Source organism: Orbicella faveolata, unplaced genomic scaffold, assembly GCF_042242905.1.
Source record: "Orbicella faveolata isolate gen_17 unplaced genomic scaffold, um_ofav_v1 contig_27, whole genome shotgun sequence".
NCBI lineage: Eukaryota > Metazoa > Cnidaria > Anthozoa > Scleractinia > Merulinidae > Orbicella > Orbicella faveolata.
In genome coordinates, this window is record NW_028301555.1 from 6,140,180 (window position 1) to 6,162,143 (window position 21,964).

General features: G+C 37.1%; 5 protein-coding genes across 5 annotated transcripts; 2 read left to right on the forward strand and 3 right to left on the reverse strand.

Annotated features, from left to right (window-relative positions):
* Nucleotides 1-1,829: 1,829 nt before the first annotated feature.
* Nucleotides 1,830-3,643, reverse strand: LOC110067367 (melanocyte-stimulating hormone receptor-like). The gene has a single exon (XM_020774691.2). The coding sequence runs from the start codon at nucleotides 2,739-2,741 to the stop codon at nucleotides 1,830-1,832; it is 912 nt and encodes a 303-aa protein (XP_020630350.1). The 5' UTR covers nucleotides 2,742-3,643.
* Nucleotides 3,644-7,059: 3,416 nt separating this feature from the next.
* On the reverse strand, nucleotides 7,060-8,666 carry LOC110067373 (melanocortin receptor 4-like). Its single transcript, XM_089297197.1, has one exon. It carries the CDS (start codon nucleotides 8,290-8,292, stop codon nucleotides 7,390-7,392), a length of 903 nt encoding a protein of 300 aa, XP_089153323.1. The 5' UTR covers nucleotides 8,293-8,666; the 3' UTR covers nucleotides 7,060-7,389.
* A 3,632-nt stretch (nucleotides 8,667-12,298) lies between these two features.
* Nucleotides 12,299-13,375, reverse strand: LOC110067333 (melanocyte-stimulating hormone receptor-like). The gene has a single exon (XM_020774646.2). It carries the CDS (start codon nucleotides 13,373-13,375, stop codon nucleotides 12,497-12,499), a length of 879 nt encoding a protein of 292 aa, XP_020630305.2. The 3' UTR covers nucleotides 12,299-12,496.
* Nucleotides 13,376-14,863: 1,488 nt separating this feature from the next.
* LOC110067376 (melanocyte-stimulating hormone receptor-like) lies at nucleotides 14,864-17,081 on the forward strand. Its single transcript, XM_020774699.2, has one exon. It carries the CDS (start codon nucleotides 15,083-15,085, stop codon nucleotides 15,992-15,994), a length of 912 nt encoding a protein of 303 aa, XP_020630358.2. The 5' UTR covers nucleotides 14,864-15,082; the 3' UTR covers nucleotides 15,995-17,081.
* A 942-nt stretch (nucleotides 17,082-18,023) lies between these two features.
* Nucleotides 18,024-20,247, forward strand: LOC110067385 (melanocyte-stimulating hormone receptor-like). The gene has a single exon (XM_020774711.2). The coding sequence runs from the start codon at nucleotides 18,130-18,132 to the stop codon at nucleotides 19,054-19,056; it is 927 nt and encodes a 308-aa protein (XP_020630370.1). The 5' UTR covers nucleotides 18,024-18,129; the 3' UTR covers nucleotides 19,057-20,247.
* Nucleotides 20,248-21,964: the final 1,717 nt, after the last annotated feature.

The window sequence follows — 21,964 nt, forward strand, 5'->3', positions numbered from 1 at the left end:
ATTAGCAGTTCCAAAACATCCAAACTTCGGCAATCGAAGAGTTTGGTTTTTTCTCTGCTGAACTTCTTAGACAGCGCTTTTTAAGAGCCGCCGGCGATGTTTGATGGATTCCTCAAGTATAATTGCATCTGCAAATAAAAGGCCAGATCGACTTTGACTGAGAAAGTGTTTTGCCCAAAATACTGAAGTCCAGTTGTGTTCAAAGATGAAGTTGTTCGATTACCAATTCCAAACTGAAATACCAAACTTCAGAGATAGAAATGTGTTGCTGTTTTCCAAACTGAATCTTTCTGACAGTTCTTTTTTAGGAACCGTTGGTGGAGTTAGATAAAAGGTTAAAAGGCCAGATGGACAATTTACTGACAACGCGTTTGGCAAAAAATACTGTGGCCCAGTTGTGTTCAAACATAAAACGTTGAGTTACCGGAAATTAACATGTCTTTCTTGTGAAGGACTGATGATATCTATAGAAATACAGCGAGCCCTATACGCCAGTTGCCACTACGGCATATTACACTAAGATAAATGACAATAAGGTATTGTTTCACATCACAGGGTCGGATGTAATTTTTTTTGTTGGAACAAATGATTTTGAAATTGAAGTTCGCGCAATTAAATTTTATGTAAATATTAAATTCAAATTAGACGTCTTTATGTCGCAGTGCAAACGTTAGACTTAAAAGCGTGAGAAAAACAAACTTCCAATCCAAATAAAAAAGGCTTTTGACTACTTAACCTTCTTTTGGATCGGTAAATGCCCAAAAAGTATTTCCTAAGTTCTATCACCTGTACCAAACGGTAATGATAAGTTTTAATGAGGAGCACATTTTTTATCAAAACTTTCTGCTTTCTCCATAATTCTACCCAATTGACCTCCTAAGTATCTAACGAGCAAACTTTGGGTCGATAAACGATCTTATGCAATCTTTGGTTAAAGAAAAGTATACTTTTTTTCCAAAACTTTCTGCTTTCTCCATAATTCTGCCCAATTGACCTACCTAAGTCTCTAACGAGCAAAATTTGGGCCGATAACCGATCTTATGCATTTTTGGTTAAACCATTAAGTGATAGTTATACCTAATTTCATTTTAAGTCAATGGAACCTAGCAAAAGCAAACCCTGTGGGGGCATAACTCCTTAAGGAAGTCTCTCCATCCCTGTCTGTCTTTGGACTCTCTCCACCTGTTGTCAGTGTTGAAGCCTACCTCTTTCATGTCCCCCTGCACTGACCTTTGCCAGCTGTTCCTGGGCCTCCCTCTCTTCCGCTTCCCCTGTGGGCTCCATCTCAAGGCCTGCTTGGTGGTGGTGGTGGTATATGGTTTGCGCACGGTGTGACCCAGCCAACCCCAGCGTCTTGTCTTGCATGATCTGCAATTCCATTTTCTCTTGCCCCGTTGTATGCCATAGGTCTTTCGTTCGGGATGTTATCTGGCCAATAAATTTGTAGAATTCTTTCGTTTACGAAAGTCCGGATCTTCTTTGAGGTGGCCTTTGTTGTTCTCCAGGTTTCAAAGCCATATAAGAGTATTGATCTGACATTTGTGTTAAAGATGTGAGGCTCAGTCTTTCTGCCTATAGGTTTTGACCTCCACACTGGACTTAGATGAAATCTGCTCTTGCCTTTCATATTCCCGCTGCAGTATTACTGTCTGAACTACCATGCTTGCCCTTCCTTGCTCCATCCTTGCTTTACCATACTTCCGAGGTATGTGAACGTTTTTTGCACTCACTTTATTTCCATTCATAAAACATTTCAACACTTAGAATTAGCAAGTCTACTTTATCTCGCGTGTCTACCTGAGTTATGTTTTTTCAGCCTCTGAAAAAGATTAATTTTGTCTTTTTTGACAAAACACTCGCCTAGCTGCCTTTAAAACTGCAGTTCGAAGTTCTCTAAGACGCCAGCAATACAAAAAAGGATTCAGAGTTGAGTTCATAAAGAGCACAGTGTCAGCTAAATTCCAAATGGTCGTCCAATCGTCTCTTGAAATGACGTACAGTGACAAGGAAATCAACATTGGCAGATAACACAGAATAATAAAAACGTAAAATATAAATGTGTTTATGGCACTTCTTTTTAATCGCACCATGTTAAATTTGTTTTCTTCTGATCCTTGTATTACTTGGCGTTGAAAGTAAATCCGTAACTGATGTTGTTGAACGATCCTAAAAATTCGGATGTAAGAAAATGTGGATATCAAGAAACAAACACAAATGGCCACGCCTGTGCCAGCAAAAAATATGTTCTTGTTCCAAAAGTAAAATCCCGACAATGTAAACGCACTAATCCACATTGCTATTAACGTATAGGTAACACGACGCACGGTTACCACAGCAGCATATCTCATGTGATAGTGAAGGGCGGCAAACCTATCCAAGCTTATGCTAGTTATTGTACAAAGGGAAACTCCGCATAACGAGAATTGCATTATTTCGGTTATTCGCAATTTGGGGCATGCACGTACGTTTGCAATCTGGTTGACGATATAAAGTGGTTGTACGACAATTCCAACTAAAAAATCTGACACGGCCAAGCTGCAGAGCAGGGTTAAGGACGGTGAGCGAAGCGAAGGCGTTCTCAAAATGGCGGCCAGCACCAAAGCATTGGCAATGATAGACGTGATCATCAATGGAGCATTCAGAACACTGTTTATGACGAAAAATGACTTGAGACGAGAAATGTCTTCAGAGTTTGAGTAATAACGTGCTGAATCATTCTCGCTTGATGTGTTTCTGTCCATTGTGGCGATTAGCAATACTTCAGATATCGAAGAGTTTGGTGTTTTCTCGGCTGAACCTTTCAGACAGCTCTTTTTAACAACCGCCGGCGATGTCTGATAGATTCCTCAAGTATAATTGCATCTGCAAATAAAAGGCCAGATCGACATTTTACTGACAAGATGTTTGCAAAAAATACTGCAGCCCAGGTAGTTGTGTTCAAAGATGAAGTTGTTTCGATTACCAATTGCAAACTGAAATACCAAACTTTAGAAATCGAACTGTATTGCTGTTTTCCCAATGAAATATCTTTGACAGCTCTTTTTGAAAACCGTTGGTGGAGTTAGATAGATTAGTCAAAGGTAATTTTATCTGCAAATATGTAAGGCCAGATGGACATTTCACTGACAAGACGTTTGGTAAAAAATACTGTGGTCCAGTTTTGTTCAAACATGAAAATTTTAGTTCCCGGAAATTAACATGTAATATGTCTTCTTTCTTAAGGAGCGGATGATATCTATAGAAAGATAAGAAGGCCTATATCCACCAGTTGTCACTACGGCATATTACGCTGAGATAAATAACGATAACTTATTGTTTCATATGAGAAAGTCGGATGTATTTTTTGTATTGGAGCAAATGATTTTCGAATTGAAGCTCGCGCAATTAAATTTTCATCTAAATTACAAATTCAAACCAACCTTTTCTGTGTCGCTGTTCAAAGTTAGAATTAAAAGGGTAGAAAAAACAAACTTCCAAGCCAAATAAAAAAAAGGTTTTCGACTACTGAATTTGTTTTTGGACCAGCAAGTGCCCAAAGTGTGCCTCCGAAGTTCAATCACTTCCACCAAAAAGCGATGATAAGTTTCAAAACATTACATAATAGTTTTCCTACTTTCCATTCTAACTTAATGGAATATAGCCAGAGCAAACATATCCTAAAGCAACAAAAAATGATCTAAAATGACCCCAATATTCGTAGGCCTATCAATAACACAGAACAAAGCCAAATCCCAAGATGGAACTCAACACATAATTACAACTCAAGGAAAGCGTTTTTCTTATGAAAGCAATAATTACAAATCTTCACTAGTGGAAGAGCCAAACTTGGCCAGTTGTCAACTCTTTCCTACAATACACTAAGCTTTCCTTCTACCGTTGTTTTTTTAATGCAGGCTGTTTTTTTTCTTTTGAAAACAAGCTGTTTGCTTAGAAGCGACACGAAGAAGCTGGTATCGGTTCAATAAAATATTTCTCATTGGTGGGTTTGATAATATCATAGAGCGAAACATTTATTCTGACCTGCGATAAAAGCTTTTGTTTTGTGTGCGTAAGCGTGTGTAGCTGAGATAAGCGGTAAAAGACCCGCCAGGAAGAAGGCAATACCTCTTTTATTTGCATCACCCAAGGCCCGATCAGGAGAATGTCATGAAATGATAAGAGTCAAAATATGAAAAAAATATTAAAATAATATTACAATATTACAGCAAATAGACCTTATCGCGGTTTCGACGCCACCTTGACAGCAAATAACTTTCTCCAAAATTGAATTTTACACAATTTGTGAATCGCAACGTTAAAATACTAGGTAGAAGATTGTATTCACCAAGTTTGAAGGACGTAGCTTGACTAGAAGACGCTCAGTTAATTTTCTAATTTCCCCTAAATTTGTTTGTAATTTTTTTTCTTGTGAACCGCGTCTAGCCAGCCAAATTTACAGACAAATATATGGAAAATTAGAAAAATTAACTGAGCGTCTTTTAGCCAAGCTACATCCTTCAAACTTGGTGAATACAGTCTTCCACCTAGTATTTTAACATTGCGACTCACTAATTGTGTAAAATTATTTGCCATCGGATTCGTATACAAACACTGTAATTTCTGATCGCTTTGCCTACCCTTTAAGATGGCGTCGAAAACTATGATAAGGTCTATTATATTGAACTTGGAACAGATTCAAATTATCTTTGGACTTTTTAGAAACTCTTGATTTCCTGAAACTTATGCAATCATTATTTCAGGAGGAACTTTTTCCTGCTTTGCAATAACTAAAAATCCTTCTGCGGAAAAATAAAACACAAGGAGCTTTGCTTGAATCAACTTTTCAGAGAAAGCAAGAGCGGTCGATGTACACTCTGGGTTAGAGAACGGAACCGTCAAGGAGATTTGGTTACAAGACTGTAGAACAAACCAAAGGTAATTTAACAAGGAAATGGGTTTTTGAAATAACTGTACTGTCAGTGTAAAACGAAGACTGTGGATTGCAGGACTGCAGACTGCGAACCGGGGTAAAATGAGGACTGCAGACCAGGGGTAAAATGAAGATTGCAGACTGCAGACGTTTTCTTTTTACTGAATTGTGTTACCATTTCCATCGACTGTAAACAGCCAGAAAACCGGAGAGTTATTTAGGTTACCTTGCTCTCTTTACAACAGCTATTCAAAGCTCAACAGGAGCCAAATATACAACATTAGATTGATAAACAGTTCACAAACAGCACCGTGGTAGAAAAAAAAACTTCCCATTCTGTTTTATATTATATTCGTTTACAAAATATGGATAGGTAAACAACAGAAGATAGGAACAATAGAATTAACGAAAGTGCCCACTGCGTGCATGCGCTTCATTTTCGCTTATCAACCAGATCATTACTGCAAATCATCTAACACGGAGAGAAAGAACAAATCATGTACGTCTTTGGTGAGTTGCTGGACAATTAAAAGCGGTCGAGCTATGTCACCAGCGAGAAAGTCTGTAACTGACAGCAAGGATACAAAACATATTAATGAAGCTGGATAAAAGACGACGTTCTTAACATGGCGGCGAAGATAATATACCAGAGTGTTGCCCAGAATGGATCTTGATGATGATATTTGAGGGTTGTCTAGAAGTTTTGTATATGTAATCGCATGGGCCCGAGGGCAGATAAGAATTAATTTCACGCGTATTTTCAAAGTTTTCACAAAATTGCCCGAGTCGCGAAACAACGAGGGCAATTTGGAAAACTTTGAAAATACAAGTGGGATTAATCCTTAATTGCCCGAGGGCACTTGCTATTACTAATGTTTATAACATAATGGGCAAAATTCTGTACAAGGGAAAACGTTCAAGGTCTTGCCGTCGCGTAAACAGGTTTGCCGGTTGATATTAAAGAACAGGCTAGCAGTAGAACGGGGAAAGCCTACTGTAATAGTAACCAAAACACAAAGCAATTGCTTCACTCAAAGCAATTTCGTTACAAATAAAACTTTAAGCAATCTAATTTTATTCACCTGTTTGCCGAAGCTTGCAACGGCGTGCATGAAACTACTTCATCGACTGACGTAAACAAGTGTCCAAACGAGCTCTAATAACTTCTTGAATCCAAAACTCTCCTTTTTACCACGAAAACTCAACTTACCAACAAAATTTACGCTGTTTCTTTACACCGATAAGGTGACCTGTGATACTAATAAGGCGACCCGAAACAAAACAAAGAAATTAACTTTCAGTTTTGCAGCCGTGAAGTTCTGTAACTCTGTGCTTCGTGCGACACCAGCCTTCCCCACTCAAACTTTTTTCAGGCTGCGAATCAATACATTTTTGAATTGAAAAATCCTTTTGCTTTTCCACCAAAAGACTGCGCTTTGCTGCATTTCGATTTTCTTTCACGTTAAGATGAAATAACCACTTTTAGCAAACTCAGAAGGGATGGGTTTCTAAAATTCCTTTTCAAAATCCGTTTGAAGCGGGAAATCAACTTAATGCAGGCGTGCTCAGCCAATCTGCATCAAGCCCTCGTGATTAAGAAAAAAAATGCCCTCTCTCTCAGCCAATCAGCATTCGGCAATTTTGCCCCGTATGCGATAAGAATGATAATCATATCTAACGACTGATTCGGGTTTCTATTGCGTCGTTTATCATACTGTCTTCAGAATATCTGGTAGAAAGGAAATCTATTTTTAACCTAATACATGGTGACTCCCAACTAACACATCCAACGCGTATTATGAACTTACAAAGATACTTTTATTGCCTATAACTCTGGTTATGCCCGTTTTCTATGGTTCCCATTCAAAATATATGTATATAAAAAATAATTAAAGTCACCTATCACATTATGTATTCCAGTCAAAAGACCCTATGTTATATCGCGGCACTTCAATATATGAGAGATCATATTTTGAAATGCGAGAAAGATTTTAAAGGCGTGGAAATTATGACAGTTGTAAGCACAACTTAAGCAATTGTGAAAATAAAGATCTAGCATGTATTTTCTTTCCAGGTTTTATTTTCACATCTGGTTAAGTTGTGTATATAACAACGATGATTTCCCATGCGTTTTTGAATATATATATATATTTTTGACGATAATTGTAATCGATGCCGAATTCAATGTGAGCGACTCATAAAATTTTATAGTTCTTTTAGCCTTCATAAAATTGATTAAAAACAAGTCTTTTTATGATTTATAATGACAGCCAGCATTACACTAAATTGGAACTTTCGAGTTTGACTGACATTGCGTGAACATTTGCAATCAAACTACCATTTTGCATCTACTTCGAGAAAATTAACAGGAACAAAATGACACGACATAAAAAACAAATTAAAATATGCCCCGTTTTTTTGATGACATCTAACATAGCCGCAATTCAAAAACACATGAAAACCAAAATTAGTAGCTCTGACTATTCTGATTCGCTTTGTATGCAGAAAATCTTTTTCGCTGTCTTCACAGCTGCCCCTCGAAGCTCCCTTAAACGCCAGCAGAACAAGAATGGGTTGATAGAAGAATTCGTAAACACCAAAGTTGTGGCAAAGTTCCACTCAGTTGGCCAGGGTTTCTGTGAGAGTCCATGAAGAGTCAACAGAATGTACATTGGAAGATAGCACATGACTAAAATTATGTAAAATATGAAAGTGTTAAGCGCACTTTGCTTCATTCGCACATAATGTAGGTCGTCTTCAGAAGTGGAGCATTGCATCGCTTCCTGCTGAGTGTGAATCTGTAACCGATGCCGACGAACAATGCGATAAATTCCCATGTAAGAAAAGGTGGAAACTATAAGACAAATTCCCGTAATGACTGCTATTGCAAAGTGATAGATAAAGTGGTTCGAAAAGTAAACAGCCGATGAAAGAAAGTTGATGCACCATACCAGAGCTATCACAAATTTAACACGAGATATAGTCACCAAACTAGAATATCGCAGGTGATAGTGAAGAGCCATGAAACGGTCCACACTTATAGCCGTAATGATCAGCAGTGAGACTCCGCAAAAGGAATAGGCTAACGTATCCCATAGAATGTCCAAAAGACGGTTTTCAGTGAGTTCCTTTATAATATAAAACGGTTGAGTAATGAGTCCCACGAGAAAGTCTGCAACAGCGAGATTGCAGAGCATAATCATGGAGGGTGAGCGAAATGAAGGAGTAGTTAAAATGGCGGTCAATACCAAAGCGTTGCCCAGAATGGCTGTGAGAATCAACGAAACATTGAGAAAACAGTTGATGATGACCATAACCCCATTGTTAGCGAGATCTTCTGTATTTGAATTGTTATCGCTTTCAAATGGTCCGGAGTGGTTCATTTCTCCCCTGTCGAATCCTTAGCTTCGTCGAACCAGAGCAAGAAAGGAGAGCTTCTTTTACTTGACCGCAGGGGGGCACACCGAGACATCTTATAACCAAATTTCACAAAGTGAACAGAATAAAATTTATTTTTTTTAGAGCAGCTGATTTCCAAAGTGTTTGCAATTAGTATCTGTCCAAAACGTGACAATTTTTGCACGCCAGGATAAATTTAGGAGTGACACAAAAGGCTACTTAAAACGAACCTTCAGATAATGGTGAGTGTTTTAGAATATAGAGGCGATTTCTTCTACAAAGGACTTAAAATGTGGAGTTAAATTTATTGGGTTTTTAGTCTTCCATCCGTGCGAATACAGGTGTACTTGTCAGTCAGGTAAAAATTAATTAAACTGGCAATCGATTGTTTTAAAACAGGATCGTGATAATTTACATAACACTTACAATATTGTACTGAAGAGGAAATAAAGGTCTTTTCCTTTTTCTTAATTTTCTCTTGTTTCTGGATTTTTGTTGTTTTTTTTTTCTGACTTTCATGCTGTAATTTCACTCCAGAATTTGAAAATCAACTTGACGATTGTAACAATTGTTTTACTGGAGAAAACGAAGCTTTAGTTCAAACGTGACACAGACAATTAATGTAGGCGTTTTAACACAGAGCAGACATTCAGTCGTTAATAGCTGTTAATGGATTTTCTTGCTAAGATAAATATGGCAATCCACAATGGTCCATTTTAAAGATTTTTTTTTGTTAAATTTCTGAAAACAAGTAAATTATAATTTCGCCAAAGAGCTGTTTACCTACACAATGGAGTGTGACATTGGTGGCGAATAAACGTTTTAAGTGGCTCTTCTACTTAAAAAGTTGAAAGTTAAAATATATAGGCGCACTCCTTCTTTCGACGCCATATCAATTAAATTGATTTTGAATTGAAGGCTAGGGCTTTGTAAAGTTCTGTATTTCTAGCTTGGTAAATTTCAAAACAATGAGAACTTAAATTCTTAAAAGTTCAAAAATTAACACGCTCCTCTAAGAGCTTTCAGAAAATACATATGTAATTGGCAATCATATGTAATTTAACCGGAGCTTCTGATTTAAACATAAACAAAATTAGTTCATGCGCTTAGACATGCACGCCTAGTTCAAAATTCTTCCTTATTTTACTGTTAATTAGGATGTATTTCCTGAAACTGTTAGCAGAAGTTATTCGGATGAGTTTAGAATTATTTTAAGAAAACATCAGATATATTTTTCACTTAATATTTCCAGCCTTTGTGTCATTTGCTGTTGATTGACATTTTCTACAGATATCTAATTCTTTAGTGTGTTTAAGCACCAAGCACGCAAAGCACACAGTATTTTTTTAAGTTTAATGTCTCGTGCTTACGCACATGGTATACTCGGACTTTCTCAGCGTCTTTCTATTTGTTTTTGCTGTCGTTTTTTTCCATACAGCAAGTGGAGAATATTTACTGACATATAAAATAAAGAGTTTCTTTACCTAACTCATTTGCCTCATTACCCTAAAAAGAACTTAAATATATCAAATTTATTTTTCTGACAAAATGACTCTCTATTCCGTAAAAATTCAATGCAAAATTTATTCAGTAATTTGCTCAGAAATTGAGAAAATGTTGGTTGACGTCAAATACATGTATGAAGGTACGTTAGGAAGAGTAAAGAGTGGAAGGAGAGACAAACACAAGCTCTGCTTAATTCTTACCAACATTTATATCTACTGCTAATAAACAAACGTCCAGAATTGAATGAATTTTGCGTATTTGACTCTTGTTTTATCGCTTAAGTTTCGTTTCTTATTGGAAACGGTAATTTTAAAAATGTTTCATAGGGATTCAGTTGTTACGTAACCAAAGTTTCTATGTTTTGAATATTTTTAAACTATTTCTCGTACTAATAGAACAATTACTCAATTACATGATAGGAAGTTGACATGAAAATAATAGGCCACATTCGTATTCTTGGTAGCTAGTGGACTGGAAGTAGCTTGCAATGCAGGCTCAAGTGAGGGAATATCATCTAAAAGAGATAAAAGATGGAATCCACCAGAAGTTCGAGTAACAAGTGGACAAAAACCTAATACCACGATTATTTACATTGTATTGCAAACTTCTGTGCGACTGTTTCAAATATCTTCTCAAAGAAAATCATTTCTAGCAACACCAAACGTCGAAAATGAACGTTGAACTTCATATGAAACCCTTGAAAGTACTGGTGAAATGAAACTGATGACGAAATTTTGCCTGTGTTTGCACAAGTTCTCTGAACTTTGAAATTTATATTCTCTCGTTCCCATGGGAAATTGTTTTCGGTGTTATTTCAGGCAATTATTTACGTATTTAGCTTTAAGAAAACGTAAAAGTGACTGCGAAATACTTAAAATTATATTGATACCAGATTTTTGTCCACTAAAACCTTAAATTGCTCGATTTTCTATCGGATTTCGTCTTAATGTTATTTGCATTTGAAAGGACTCCTCACATTAGCCTCAATAGTAATTAAGCTAGTTCCCATCCAATACCGAGGATATGAATATTGTCCATTGCAGAGCGTTTTTTCTCACGATGCTACTACAGCAGCCATGCAAATTTAATGAAATGGAATAAAGCGTATACATAGGAAAATATTTCAACTGCCAAAAAATTGGTTTGGTACACAAACATGGCCGACGTTTTATATGATTTGGTAAGCCGTGACGTCATGTAAAAACGCTCACTGTTTTATTTATACAACAAAACACCACTTATAAATGCAAAATACTAAAAATTAAAGGACAATTGGATTTCTATCATTACTTACAATATTGTAATTTACGATACTTACAAATGCTAATATGATTATTAATAGTACGCTGCCTTTTATAGCACAAACAAAATAATTTACAAGCACACCGCTTACGTTAATTCTAACAATAACGTACACCAACAACAGCGCTAAAAACTATAACGTTAATTACAGAATTCCCTTACATGGCTAAAGCTTAAAGGATACACTACACAGAAAAAGTACAGTACAAAAATTTGAGAAAAAAGAACCACTGCATCTTAGCTTTCATTATTTGAACATAAAAGAACGTGAAAAAGCTCTATTACAGTAGTGTAAGTATTATTCAAAATTCAAATAAATGGAGCATGAAAAGAGAGAAATGATCGAGCTCGTGCAAGTAAAACACAGAAATATCTTTACTGTCTGGTACTAGTGTCTTTTTGAAATCACTGGCGTGCGTATTTTCTGATGACTGGTAAACTTGAACTTTGATTGGTCAACAGATTGTACGCGCCCAAGACATACAAAGAATTGGATAACTTCTTTTCCAACAGATGTCTGACTTAGCGATGAGAAAACAAACTAAGTCCATCGATTCGAAAAAAATTTCAAGAAAACACAAAATGGACAACAACATAGAATAACAACGATGTGTCATACTAAAGTGTTCATTGCACAGCTGCTCTATGCATCTTAACTTAGGCTTGTGAGGGAAGTGATCTTTTATGCATTTTGGGTGTTGTCGTTCATAGCCTTATAGACGAGAAGGCCTGGGATCCTTTTACGGGCTGGAAAATGGCAAAGGGTGGGAAAAACTTTCATTTAGGTATTTAAAAAGGCCTTTTAAAACACCTAGCACAGGTATGTGTCAGTATAGGTGGTGCAAAAAGCGTAATTTGGGCTTGAAATTAACGATTTGGGTGTTATTTTAGTGTAGAAATATCCTGGGTAGATCGACCCTTTTCGCATAGAAAGATTTCTGTGGGACGTTTTTAGAGTCGATAAAAGCATATTTTAGGTATGTTCAAGGAATATGGAAGGTTAGCTTTTCTGTTAAAAATGATATGTAACACGGAAAGTGTATGGACCTCGGAACAGAGCCTCCCCGTATAAAACTTTGTTGAATACCCCTCGCCCGGGCGAGGAGTAGCAGAGAGGAAGTACAGTTATGTACGAGTTCACTCTCAACAGATCAAATTCGTACTCTCGGTATTGGACTGGAACTAGCTTCTAGTAGAGGCTCGTGAAGGGGAATATCATTAAAAAGGGATAAATGATATTTGCATTTGAAGACTCCTCGCGTCAGCCTCAGCGGTCCAATACCGAGAATGCAAATGTGGTCCATTGCAGCTTACACGGTTCGAGCCCAAACTTATCCATTATCCATTTCTTCACTGATTTCCAGGAAGAGTCGCAATTAGTTAGTTTCCTTGAGTATTTCTACATAACGCCTGCCTTGCCATTTGATCAACCGTCTTTCGAAGTTCTCCAAGACGCCAGCAATACAAAATTGGCTTGATAGATGAGTTCATAAACACCACAGTATCTGCAAAGTTCCAGACGTTTGTCCAGTTCTTGTTTGAAACTGTATACAGGCACAACGAAACAAGCTTTGGAAGATAAAACAAAATTATAAAAATATAAAATATGAAAGTGTTAAAGGCACTTCTCTTCAATCGCCCAATATTTTCAGTATTTGGGATGTGTAATGCCACCTGTTGAAGGTGAATCTGGGACTGATGCTGTCGAACTATCCCAAATATCCGGATATAGGGAAACGAGGATGTGAGAAGACAAATGCCAATTCCAACAAATGAAACGATAAAATAGTTAACCCTATTCCAGAAGTAAAGACCCAGAGCCAGGGAAGAGGTAAGCCATATTATCACCACCGTGTAAAAGACTCGAAGTGTGGTTACCATGGTATTGTATCTCAAGTGGAAATACAGAGCAATATATCGGTCCACGCTGATGGCTGCCATGGTAGAAAGAGAAACTCCACACGAAACAAACCCTGCAACTTCACAGATACGAAACACAGAGAAGCTATCCGTCAGTTCTTTGGCGATATAAAGTGGTTGTACGACGCGCCCAACAAGAAGGTCCGACACAGCCAAACCGCAGATTAGAATAAACGATGGTGAGCGGAGCGAAGGAGTTCTAAAGATGGCAGCTATCACTAAAGCGTTACCGATAGTACAAAGGACCATCAATGGAATGTTAAGAACGGAGTTTATGATAACAATAATTCCACGACTAGTTTGATCGGTGTCGTTCTTTGCCGAGTTCGTAAGATTCATATTTTTCTGCAAAATGGTATTTAAACATAGTCCTTTCAACCTGACCAACCTACTTGCGTGTATTTTAAGACGTGCAAAAAGGGAAAAAGCCAACAAATTAGCTGTTAGTCAACAAACCCAGGGGAACAAAAGTGCACGCAGAAATTATCCAATATAGGCACGATGATAACTGCACTTATAAACCGATAGCAAAGTGGATGTTATGTAAACAAACAGGAGAGAGCTAATTAACTGTTCTTCTAAATGATGACAAAAAATACGTTAACCTAATGGCATGATATTAAAAATACTGTCTCCCTTTTGTTGGTTAGTGACTTGAAATTTTATATTGATTTAAGTTTGACAGATAAGTATGGGGGAAAACTGTCCGAACTGGAAAAAAAACAAACAAACAAACTAATACAATGCAAATGTATTTTTTTCAGTGTCCGGACCCCTAAGATGTCGGACGCAATTCATACTGAATTTTATTAATTTCATTAATTATATTGTTATTTTCACTGTGACTTGATTGACGTATGTCAAGTCTGAAAAGAAGTTGCCGGTCCAACAGCCAATGTATTATTTGCAAGCGATGTGCTCTGCTGTGAACTGTCGATTTCAACTACTTAACTTCCTGCGTTGAATCTATCCTCTCATGGAATGGAATTTAAAAAGCCGACACTACATGAAAGTGATTATAATTTCGGTTCTGTATACAAAAACTACTTGGGTTCATAAACGAAACAACAAGTTACCCAATTTTCTTCAACTTCATAATTGTTCAAGTGAATACATGAAAAATCATATATTTGAATATTTGAATTTCCCAGTTTGCTTTATAGCTCAGTTGGTAGAGCATTGCAACGGTCTGGGTTCGAGTCCAATTCAGCCTGATTTTTTTTTTCAGGCTTTAATTTCACAGCTGCTTACGTTGTGTGTATAACTGTGATGATTAATCATGTCTTCATTATTAATTATTCACCACAAACATTTCCAATCTATGCTCTGTTTGGAAGAATTTAAACTCTTAACGTCTACTTCTAGTATTTTCCCTCAGTCTATGCGGGTTTTAAATATTTTCATATACTGCAAACCTTGAAAATGGTGATCACTGCCTTTATTTACTAAGTTTGAACTGCGTAATACATGAAAATCACTTAGTGATTCGGCGTTTTCTGAGGTGTTCATAACTACTAGTGTTAAGACGCGCGGAAGCATTGTCTTTGTGCAAGAAAGGAAGTTGTCAAGTTGAGCTTTTATATTCTTAAAGTCGGTATCTTTTCAAGCTTAGCTAATTTTGACAGGAGCTTTGGATATACCCGTGTCTTCAATTTAATAACAATAGGATCGTGATCGGTTGCTAAAAGCTACAGGAAATTATCGCACGTTAATGCGTTGTTCGTTGAGCAATATTAGAACCATATGTACTCAACGCCACAGAATTACCAATTCTAATCAGGGTAAGGTTGCTGAGGAAACTATTACTACCTGTTGCCGAAAATATTTTCATCGCCATAAAAGGAAAATGGAAGATATTACCAATGGAAATATCGCCAGCAAATATTTATTCATACAACTGTGAGATATTTACTGAAGGAGGGCCCTACTCAGATCAGTCATAACATCTTTACTACCTCAGTCTGCTCCGAAAACATTCGTAATTTACATTTTTTGGGGGGGCCCAGTGTCGCCATTTTGTATCAAAAGAGGTTGAAGGTAGTCATAATGAATTACAGCAACAAAGAGAAAGAAGAATTCCACATCCAAGATAACAGTTCACGTGAAGCCTTTGTCATCATGAACTTTATTTTGAACGCCCCACTCATGCTCATATCCATTCTGGGCAACGCTTTGGTATTGGCCGCCATACTCAGGACCTCTACCATTCGCTCCACTACCATAATTATGCTTTGCAGTCTCGCTGTCTCAGACCTTCTCGTTGGCCTTGTCGCTCAACCGTGTTATCTCGCAGATTTACTTACGACAGGAAATCTTACAGCGAGTCTGTCGGTAATGGTCGGGTTCTCTGTGTGTGGAGTAACTCTTTGGACCACAACGGCCATCAGTGTGGATCGATTTTTGGCTCTTCACTATCACATGAGATATCCTGTGCTAGTGACGAAATCCCGCGTCAAACACACCGTACTGGCCATATGGTTAATCAACGTTCCCTTGTCAGGGCTTTATCTTTGGAAAGAGCGAGAATATAAACTTACCTTGGGCATTATAACAGTGATATGTCTTACAGTTTCCACATTTTCTTACATTCTAATTTATCGAGTTGTTCGTCGACATAAGCTACAGATGTATACTCAACAGCAAGTAGTGCAAAGTGAGGCCATGACAACCGCTGCAGGAAATAGAAGGGTACACTTCTTACGAATGAAAAAAAGTGCCATGAACACGTTCGTATTTTACATCTTTTTGATTTTATGTTATCTTCCGATGTACATTTTATTAACTCTTCATGGACTCTCCTACATCGACTGGACAATACAGTGGAGTTTTATTCCCATTCTTGTATTTATGAACTCAGCCATTAATCCTTTTTTGTACTGCTGGCGTCTCCGAGAGCTTCGAGCGGCAGTTGGAAGGACCGCAAGGCAGATGACATGTAAACAAGCAGACGAAAGTTAACTAAAAACGGTGTCATTCTCAATAAGAAAACGCGTTAATAATAATAATAACAATCATATTAATATAATATGGTTAGGCGTAGTTCCAAAATAAAAAAAAACATATTAAACCAAATAATCCTTGAATCTGAATTTTGACCACCCAGTCTAATTATTTTCACTATTGAGGCGATGCTACATTAGCTATATTAAAAAACAATTAATAATTGATTGATGCCGTCGCGAGCATCCTCCAGCTAAGATGTTTCAAGTTTGGAAGGCGCGAAATAAGCCGAAGAGTTTCGTCGAGGCGCAGCTGAGAGAAAAACTTTCTTATGATGGTGATCTTCTTTTTTGCTCAGTTTTATTTGGTTCAACAGGAAAATCGATATTTTGCTATAGTGAACAATGTATGTCAATGGCAAATGCATTTTACTCCAGAAACTAGTTTCATCACATACACAGGCAATTACTAAAGACCTCAGGCTAATGTCCATTCTTGGTTAAATAAGAACGTCTTAGTGTTGTAGGTATACATGTGTTAAGTGGCCATGAATTGAATTCTTGAATGATTATTTCACACCTTGCCGCTGAATTTATTAATTATCCAGCCACTTGACACTGTACTGTTGACTCAGGCAACGCTCTCGTCAATTCATATCTGAATATTAAATATAAAACGTTTGGCGGTCATTTTGATGTTCCCAAGCAATATGAGGTTTTTGCATAAGAAAAGAACTCAGGAGAGAAATTATATTACTTGCGACCTGACCAATATGGTCGCAGTGATGTCATTTGATGGTTATATATATTTCTTTTGAATATTTGATGGGCTCTTTATTTACCAAATACGAGATGTTGTGCCATAATGCACGTTCGAGGTCTAGCTTGTACACGCACTAGCGAAGCGTGAGTGCATTCAGCATTTTTCCTCAAAAGTACCTGTGTTTTTTTTTTTTATTTTTTTTAGAAAATATATAAAAAGCCGGTTTTTATTTGGGAGATAATATTATTTACTTAAATTTACATCTGAGAAGGGACGCTGACTGCGCTGGCAAAACAACATCCGGGATATTCTTCCCCTATAATTTCCAATCGAAAAACAAAAATGCACGCTCAACTCCAATAACGGGTACACAGCAATTGTTTACTACAGAATTTTGCTCAGAACAGACGAATAGTCTTTGCCACCGATATTTGCTAATCCTCATAAACGTCGTACGTCGCCGTCAGTGATGAGTCTCGGGGCATTCAAAGTCAGAGCCATCAATTATAAATATTACTCAAAGGACTGGATTCTTAGTAACATGTTCCAGGTTCCTGTGTTATAGGGAAAAATTAAGATACAAGAAACGGCAAAATTATTTAACTTTTCAGGAAATATTAACAGAGAGGTTGCGTGATTAGTCTGTCTCCAGCTTCAAATTTATCACATAGCAGTCCAAAATTCAGCTAAAAGATAACAGCGGGAGGCAGGAACAAAAATAATTAATATGAACAAACACCATACGAGACAAAACAATCACTTAATTGATGCTGGTTCCGAAATAATTTATATACTTATCGAAACTGTTTTTTTCTTATTTTCCGTATTATAGTTTCCGTTCTTAGCTTTTCGTCTGCTTGGTTTAAGTCCAAGATGTCTAATCGTTAAATATGCTCAGTTTTTGACACATGCTCGACAATAAATGCAATTGACATTATAGTGTCCACTCTCAATTATGTTAATCTTTAAAAATTACTAATCGACTAAGGAACCATATCGTTCGGCTGTGATTTCTTATGCCACTGTTCCGCTCCTTTGGGACACTTTGATCTCTCTCTTCAAATAGCACGTCAACAAATTTCGTCCTCCCAATAATTATAAATAAATTCTCAACATCTCGATGGTTTAAATAATAGAACTATTGAACGTATGTTTGTAAATGGATAAGCCAGGCTGGATAATTAGGAGAACACGTAAATATTCCATTTAAGCTTTTAGTACAGATGCCCTATAGGCATCATTTAATATTCCTTTTTGATTAGGAGAGTTTGATATTCATAAAAAATCGAATAAGCAATTTCGCCATGGACCACACAGAAACGAGTAGATTATTTACAGTTTAGTCTTTTCAGTAAAGGAGTTCACAACTTCAGAATGGGCCGGGCAAGGTTATGAGAAATGATTTCAAGATGGCTAACCACACTGTCCAGATGAACAACGAATCAGAGAGTGAAGATTTTTCCCGCCGTTATCGACCCGAAACTGCCATCATCATTAATTGTATCCTTAACGCTCCACTGATGCTCATATCCATTCCGGGCAACGCTTTGGTATTGGCCGCCATAATAAGAACGCCTTCCATTCGCTCAACGCACATGATTATGCTCTGCAGTCTCGCTGTTTCAGATCTTCTCGTTGGATTTATTGCGGATCCACTTTTTATTGCAAGAGAACTTACAAGCCACCGAGTTTTAGTTAACCTTGTTGTGGTGATGGGCTATTCTGTTTGTGTAATCTCTCTCTGCACAATGACGGCTATAAGCTTGGATCGCTTTTTGGCACTCCACTATCACATGACATATGCTTCATTAGTGACTTCACTGAGGGTCAAATATACTCTTGGCATGATTTGGCTGACTAATTTCCTATTGTCGGGTTTCTACTTTATCAATGCGTCTGCATATTTCTTTGTCATTGCTAGCATGACTGTCATCTGTATTATAACATCATCATTTGCCTACATATGTATTTATCGCATTGTTCGTCGACACCAGTTACAGATTCACTCTCAACAGCAAGCAGTGGCAACTTCAAATGCTGAGAATAGTATAAACATGATTCGTCTGAAAAGAAGTGCAATGAACACTTTCGTATTTTACATATTTTTGATCATATGTTATTCTCCAATGTACATCATGTTAACTGTAAACTTATCAAAGAAGGCCATCTGGACAAAGGAATGGAATTTTTCCGTCACCTTGGTATTCATGAACTCGTCCATAAATCCATTTTTATTTTGCTGGCGTCTTCGAGAACTTCGCGTCATAGTTACAAAGACGATAAGAAAGATTATTGGCAGACAAACAGAAAATCACTAACTAGACTCATCCTCTTGGCCTTTTTTGAAGCATTACCTGAAAGAAAAACTGAGAATTTGACAAACAAGCGGCGCATCTCGTTCGTTTCCGTCTGGTGTACATACAACGCATGCGCCTTTAACGGGAAACTATTGGCGCCGATTTTCCTTCTCTTTTGTTCAAAGCTGTGCTAAAATTTTGATCAACTAGCCTCGGATAGCCGAAATCCTTATAGCAGACCGAGAAAAATATATTTAGTGAATTGACGTTAGCAGACCAAGTGGTAATTAGTTTCAAGGGTATCTCCGAGACTTTCAAGAGGCCAGTTCCTAGACCGATCTGGTTGTTTTTTCTTTAAACTAAATTTAAAAAAAGATCGTACTCAGAAAACCTCTTCAAATAAGTATTACCGATCGCAATACTGGTAGCAGTATTTTTTCCTTGGTATAAGTTTGAGATTAGACTATATAAACTGAAAAAGTCTGCGAGACGTTTTCAATTCGCCATGGCAACCTTATTCTTGCGTAACTCGTTATAATACCCTTCTATAGCTTCACTGCGATCATATAGTAATCTTCAACAAATCTAGACCATAGCTTTTAGGATTCTATTGATGAAGATGTCGTTTTTACTTTTTGAATTCATGCTCGTGATTCCCAGTATAAAAAACATTAAGTCCAAGAGCAAAAGGCATTCTCCTGGTTGTGTACACTGATTACGCAATCATTGTAAGAAATGCAAGTGAAGATAAGAGAAAGCATAAAATTGAAATGCGTAGAAAGATTTTCCAGATAGGGTAGGTCGTTACAGTTATAGACGCAACTTAAGCAGTTGTCAAAATGAAGCCTAAAAAAACAATCAGAAATAACAAAGACACCGAAAGGAAGAAGGAAGTCTTAAAAACAGATAAGACTGACTACTGCCCGGTAGACAATGAAGTCGAAGATTTGATATATCTCCGACTGATGGCTGCAAGAGATGGTTGAAGTACTCAGCTTTGCAAAGAAAATAATTTATTTATAAAGCTCATCTTCTTTAACCTTTTTAGCATACTAATATCTACATGCAACAAAACATTGTAACGGCCTCAAAACAGTTAATTAAAACTGTGCCCACTCCTTACACACCGCAGCTTAAATAAATGGAACAATCTTATATTTTCCAGAGCATGACAATTGTTTGAGGAACAGCCTGTACTGCGTGTCTCCTGTCGCCAACACAGTTGAACATATTCACATCACATCAGGAGGTTTTCATTCCAACATAATTACAGCAAGAAATTAAACCTGAGCTGCAAAACCTATGAAAAGGAGCAAAAGATGTTAACGTTCAGGTTTTCAGATTCTGAGATAATCTAACAAGTTGATTTTGTGGTAAATGTAAAATTCTCTGGGTAAGATTTGCGTTATACGCAATCCAGGGGGCGGAAAGGAAAGTTGACCGCTCATCGATTATTTTAGGCTGACGAAACTTTCTATGACACTAAATTAATTTTCTATAGTGTTTATGATAATGTTTTCTGTGATTAATGTGGGCAGTTTGAGCATTGACCTGCATCAAAAAATGTGTGATCTGAAATGAAGAGCCATCATTATGCGAAAATGGCCAAGACAACACATCGTTTACATAAGCTTGCTTCAAAGTAAACGTCAATCGTTCCGTTGTTTTCACTTCATTTGCAAAGGTTCAAAATAACGTTTAAGTTCAATGGTGTTGTCTTGCACCTGACGTTTCTGCAAATAAAATGCACTTCTAAAACAATAAATCATCACCCATCATGCCACGTTCTTTAAAAATGAATAATTAATCAACCTCTCTGTTTGAATCTTGAAGCATATAAGGTCACAATTTTTTTTTTTTATCATCGTAGTAGACACTACGTCAGGGTTTCTGTGTTAGGGACGGTATAGGTAAATACATTAGTGATACCCTGCTGCTTTACTGCCACATAATTATATTGGTTGTGATTTAAAACTCCTTGATTTTTATCAAGTTTCTCAGAAGGACTTCTTTAGAGGAAATTAAGCTTTATTCAAAATAAGCTTTACATTTTTTTTCCTGCTCAGCTTCTAACAAGTCAGTAATTCGTCTGGCAAGTTACGGAACACAGAACGTCCCCTGTACAACTCACCCCTCCCTCTGAGAGGTTTTGTTTCAACGCTCATTTACCTAGTGCTGCAATTTTGGTGCGCTTAGACGACCCATCGAACGATGTTGGATTTTCCTCTCTATTTCAGGTGTTCCTTGTGGGCGTCGATGTGTTTTTTCGCCTAAAGTCTTGATTTTCTATGGTTTGAAAATAAATTCCAATTGCTTTAGGCTAATTACATACCAATCAACTTCATCCAACGAGGGTGGATCAAAACAGTCCTTTGAAAAACACACCTACGAGTTACTATCTTGTCCTTAATGTTATCAGTCTTTTCTTATCTGGGACTGACTGGATGAATGCTATCAGCTTTTCACTAGTTTGAGAAAAATTTGTTCAGGGAACCTAGGGTAGTTTTTCCCGTTTTACGTTAAGGGCTGTTAGATGAAAACATTTCGTTTGGAAAAACGGATCCAGCCATAATATGCAAGGTTTGCCCCATATTTTTCTCAAAACTTCCCATGGTATGATCAAAAGAAAGTTGAAAGAATTTAGAATTGCTTAATTCTGATTTTGGATATGGTAATAAAAGTAACAATTTAGTTAGTAGCTTCCATGCACATGCAAATTAGTCTTTCAAAATTTATCGTCTTTGTTTCCTAATATCACAAAAAGCCAACAGGTTTTCGTTAAGCCTGGTTCACATTCGTGAGACAACCATAACACTAGTGAAATACCATAAGCATAAGCGCGAGAAAATGAAACATGTTCCCTTTTCTTTCCTTAAGCTTATGCTTCTTTCAATATTGTTACGCTTATCTCACAAGTATGAACCAGGCC

Bases quoted from the DNA above. Each gene is read 5' to 3' on its own strand.
- LOC110067385 (XM_020774711.2), top strand. From the start codon at position 18,130: ATGAGAAATGATTTCAAGATGGCTAACCACACTGTCCAGATGAACAAC.
- LOC110067333 (XM_020774646.2), bottom strand. From the start codon at position 13,375: ATGAATCTTACGAACTCGGCAAAGAACGACACCGATCAAACTAGTCGT.
- LOC110067376 (XM_020774699.2), top strand. From the start codon at position 15,083: ATGAATTACAGCAACAAAGAGAAAGAAGAATTCCACATCCAAGATAAC.
- LOC110067373 (XM_089297197.1), bottom strand. From the start codon at position 8,292: ATGAACCACTCCGGACCATTTGAAAGCGATAACAATTCAAATACAGAA.
- LOC110067367 (XM_020774691.2), bottom strand. From the start codon at position 2,741: ATGGACAGAAACACATCAAGCGAGAATGATTCAGCACGTTATTACTCA.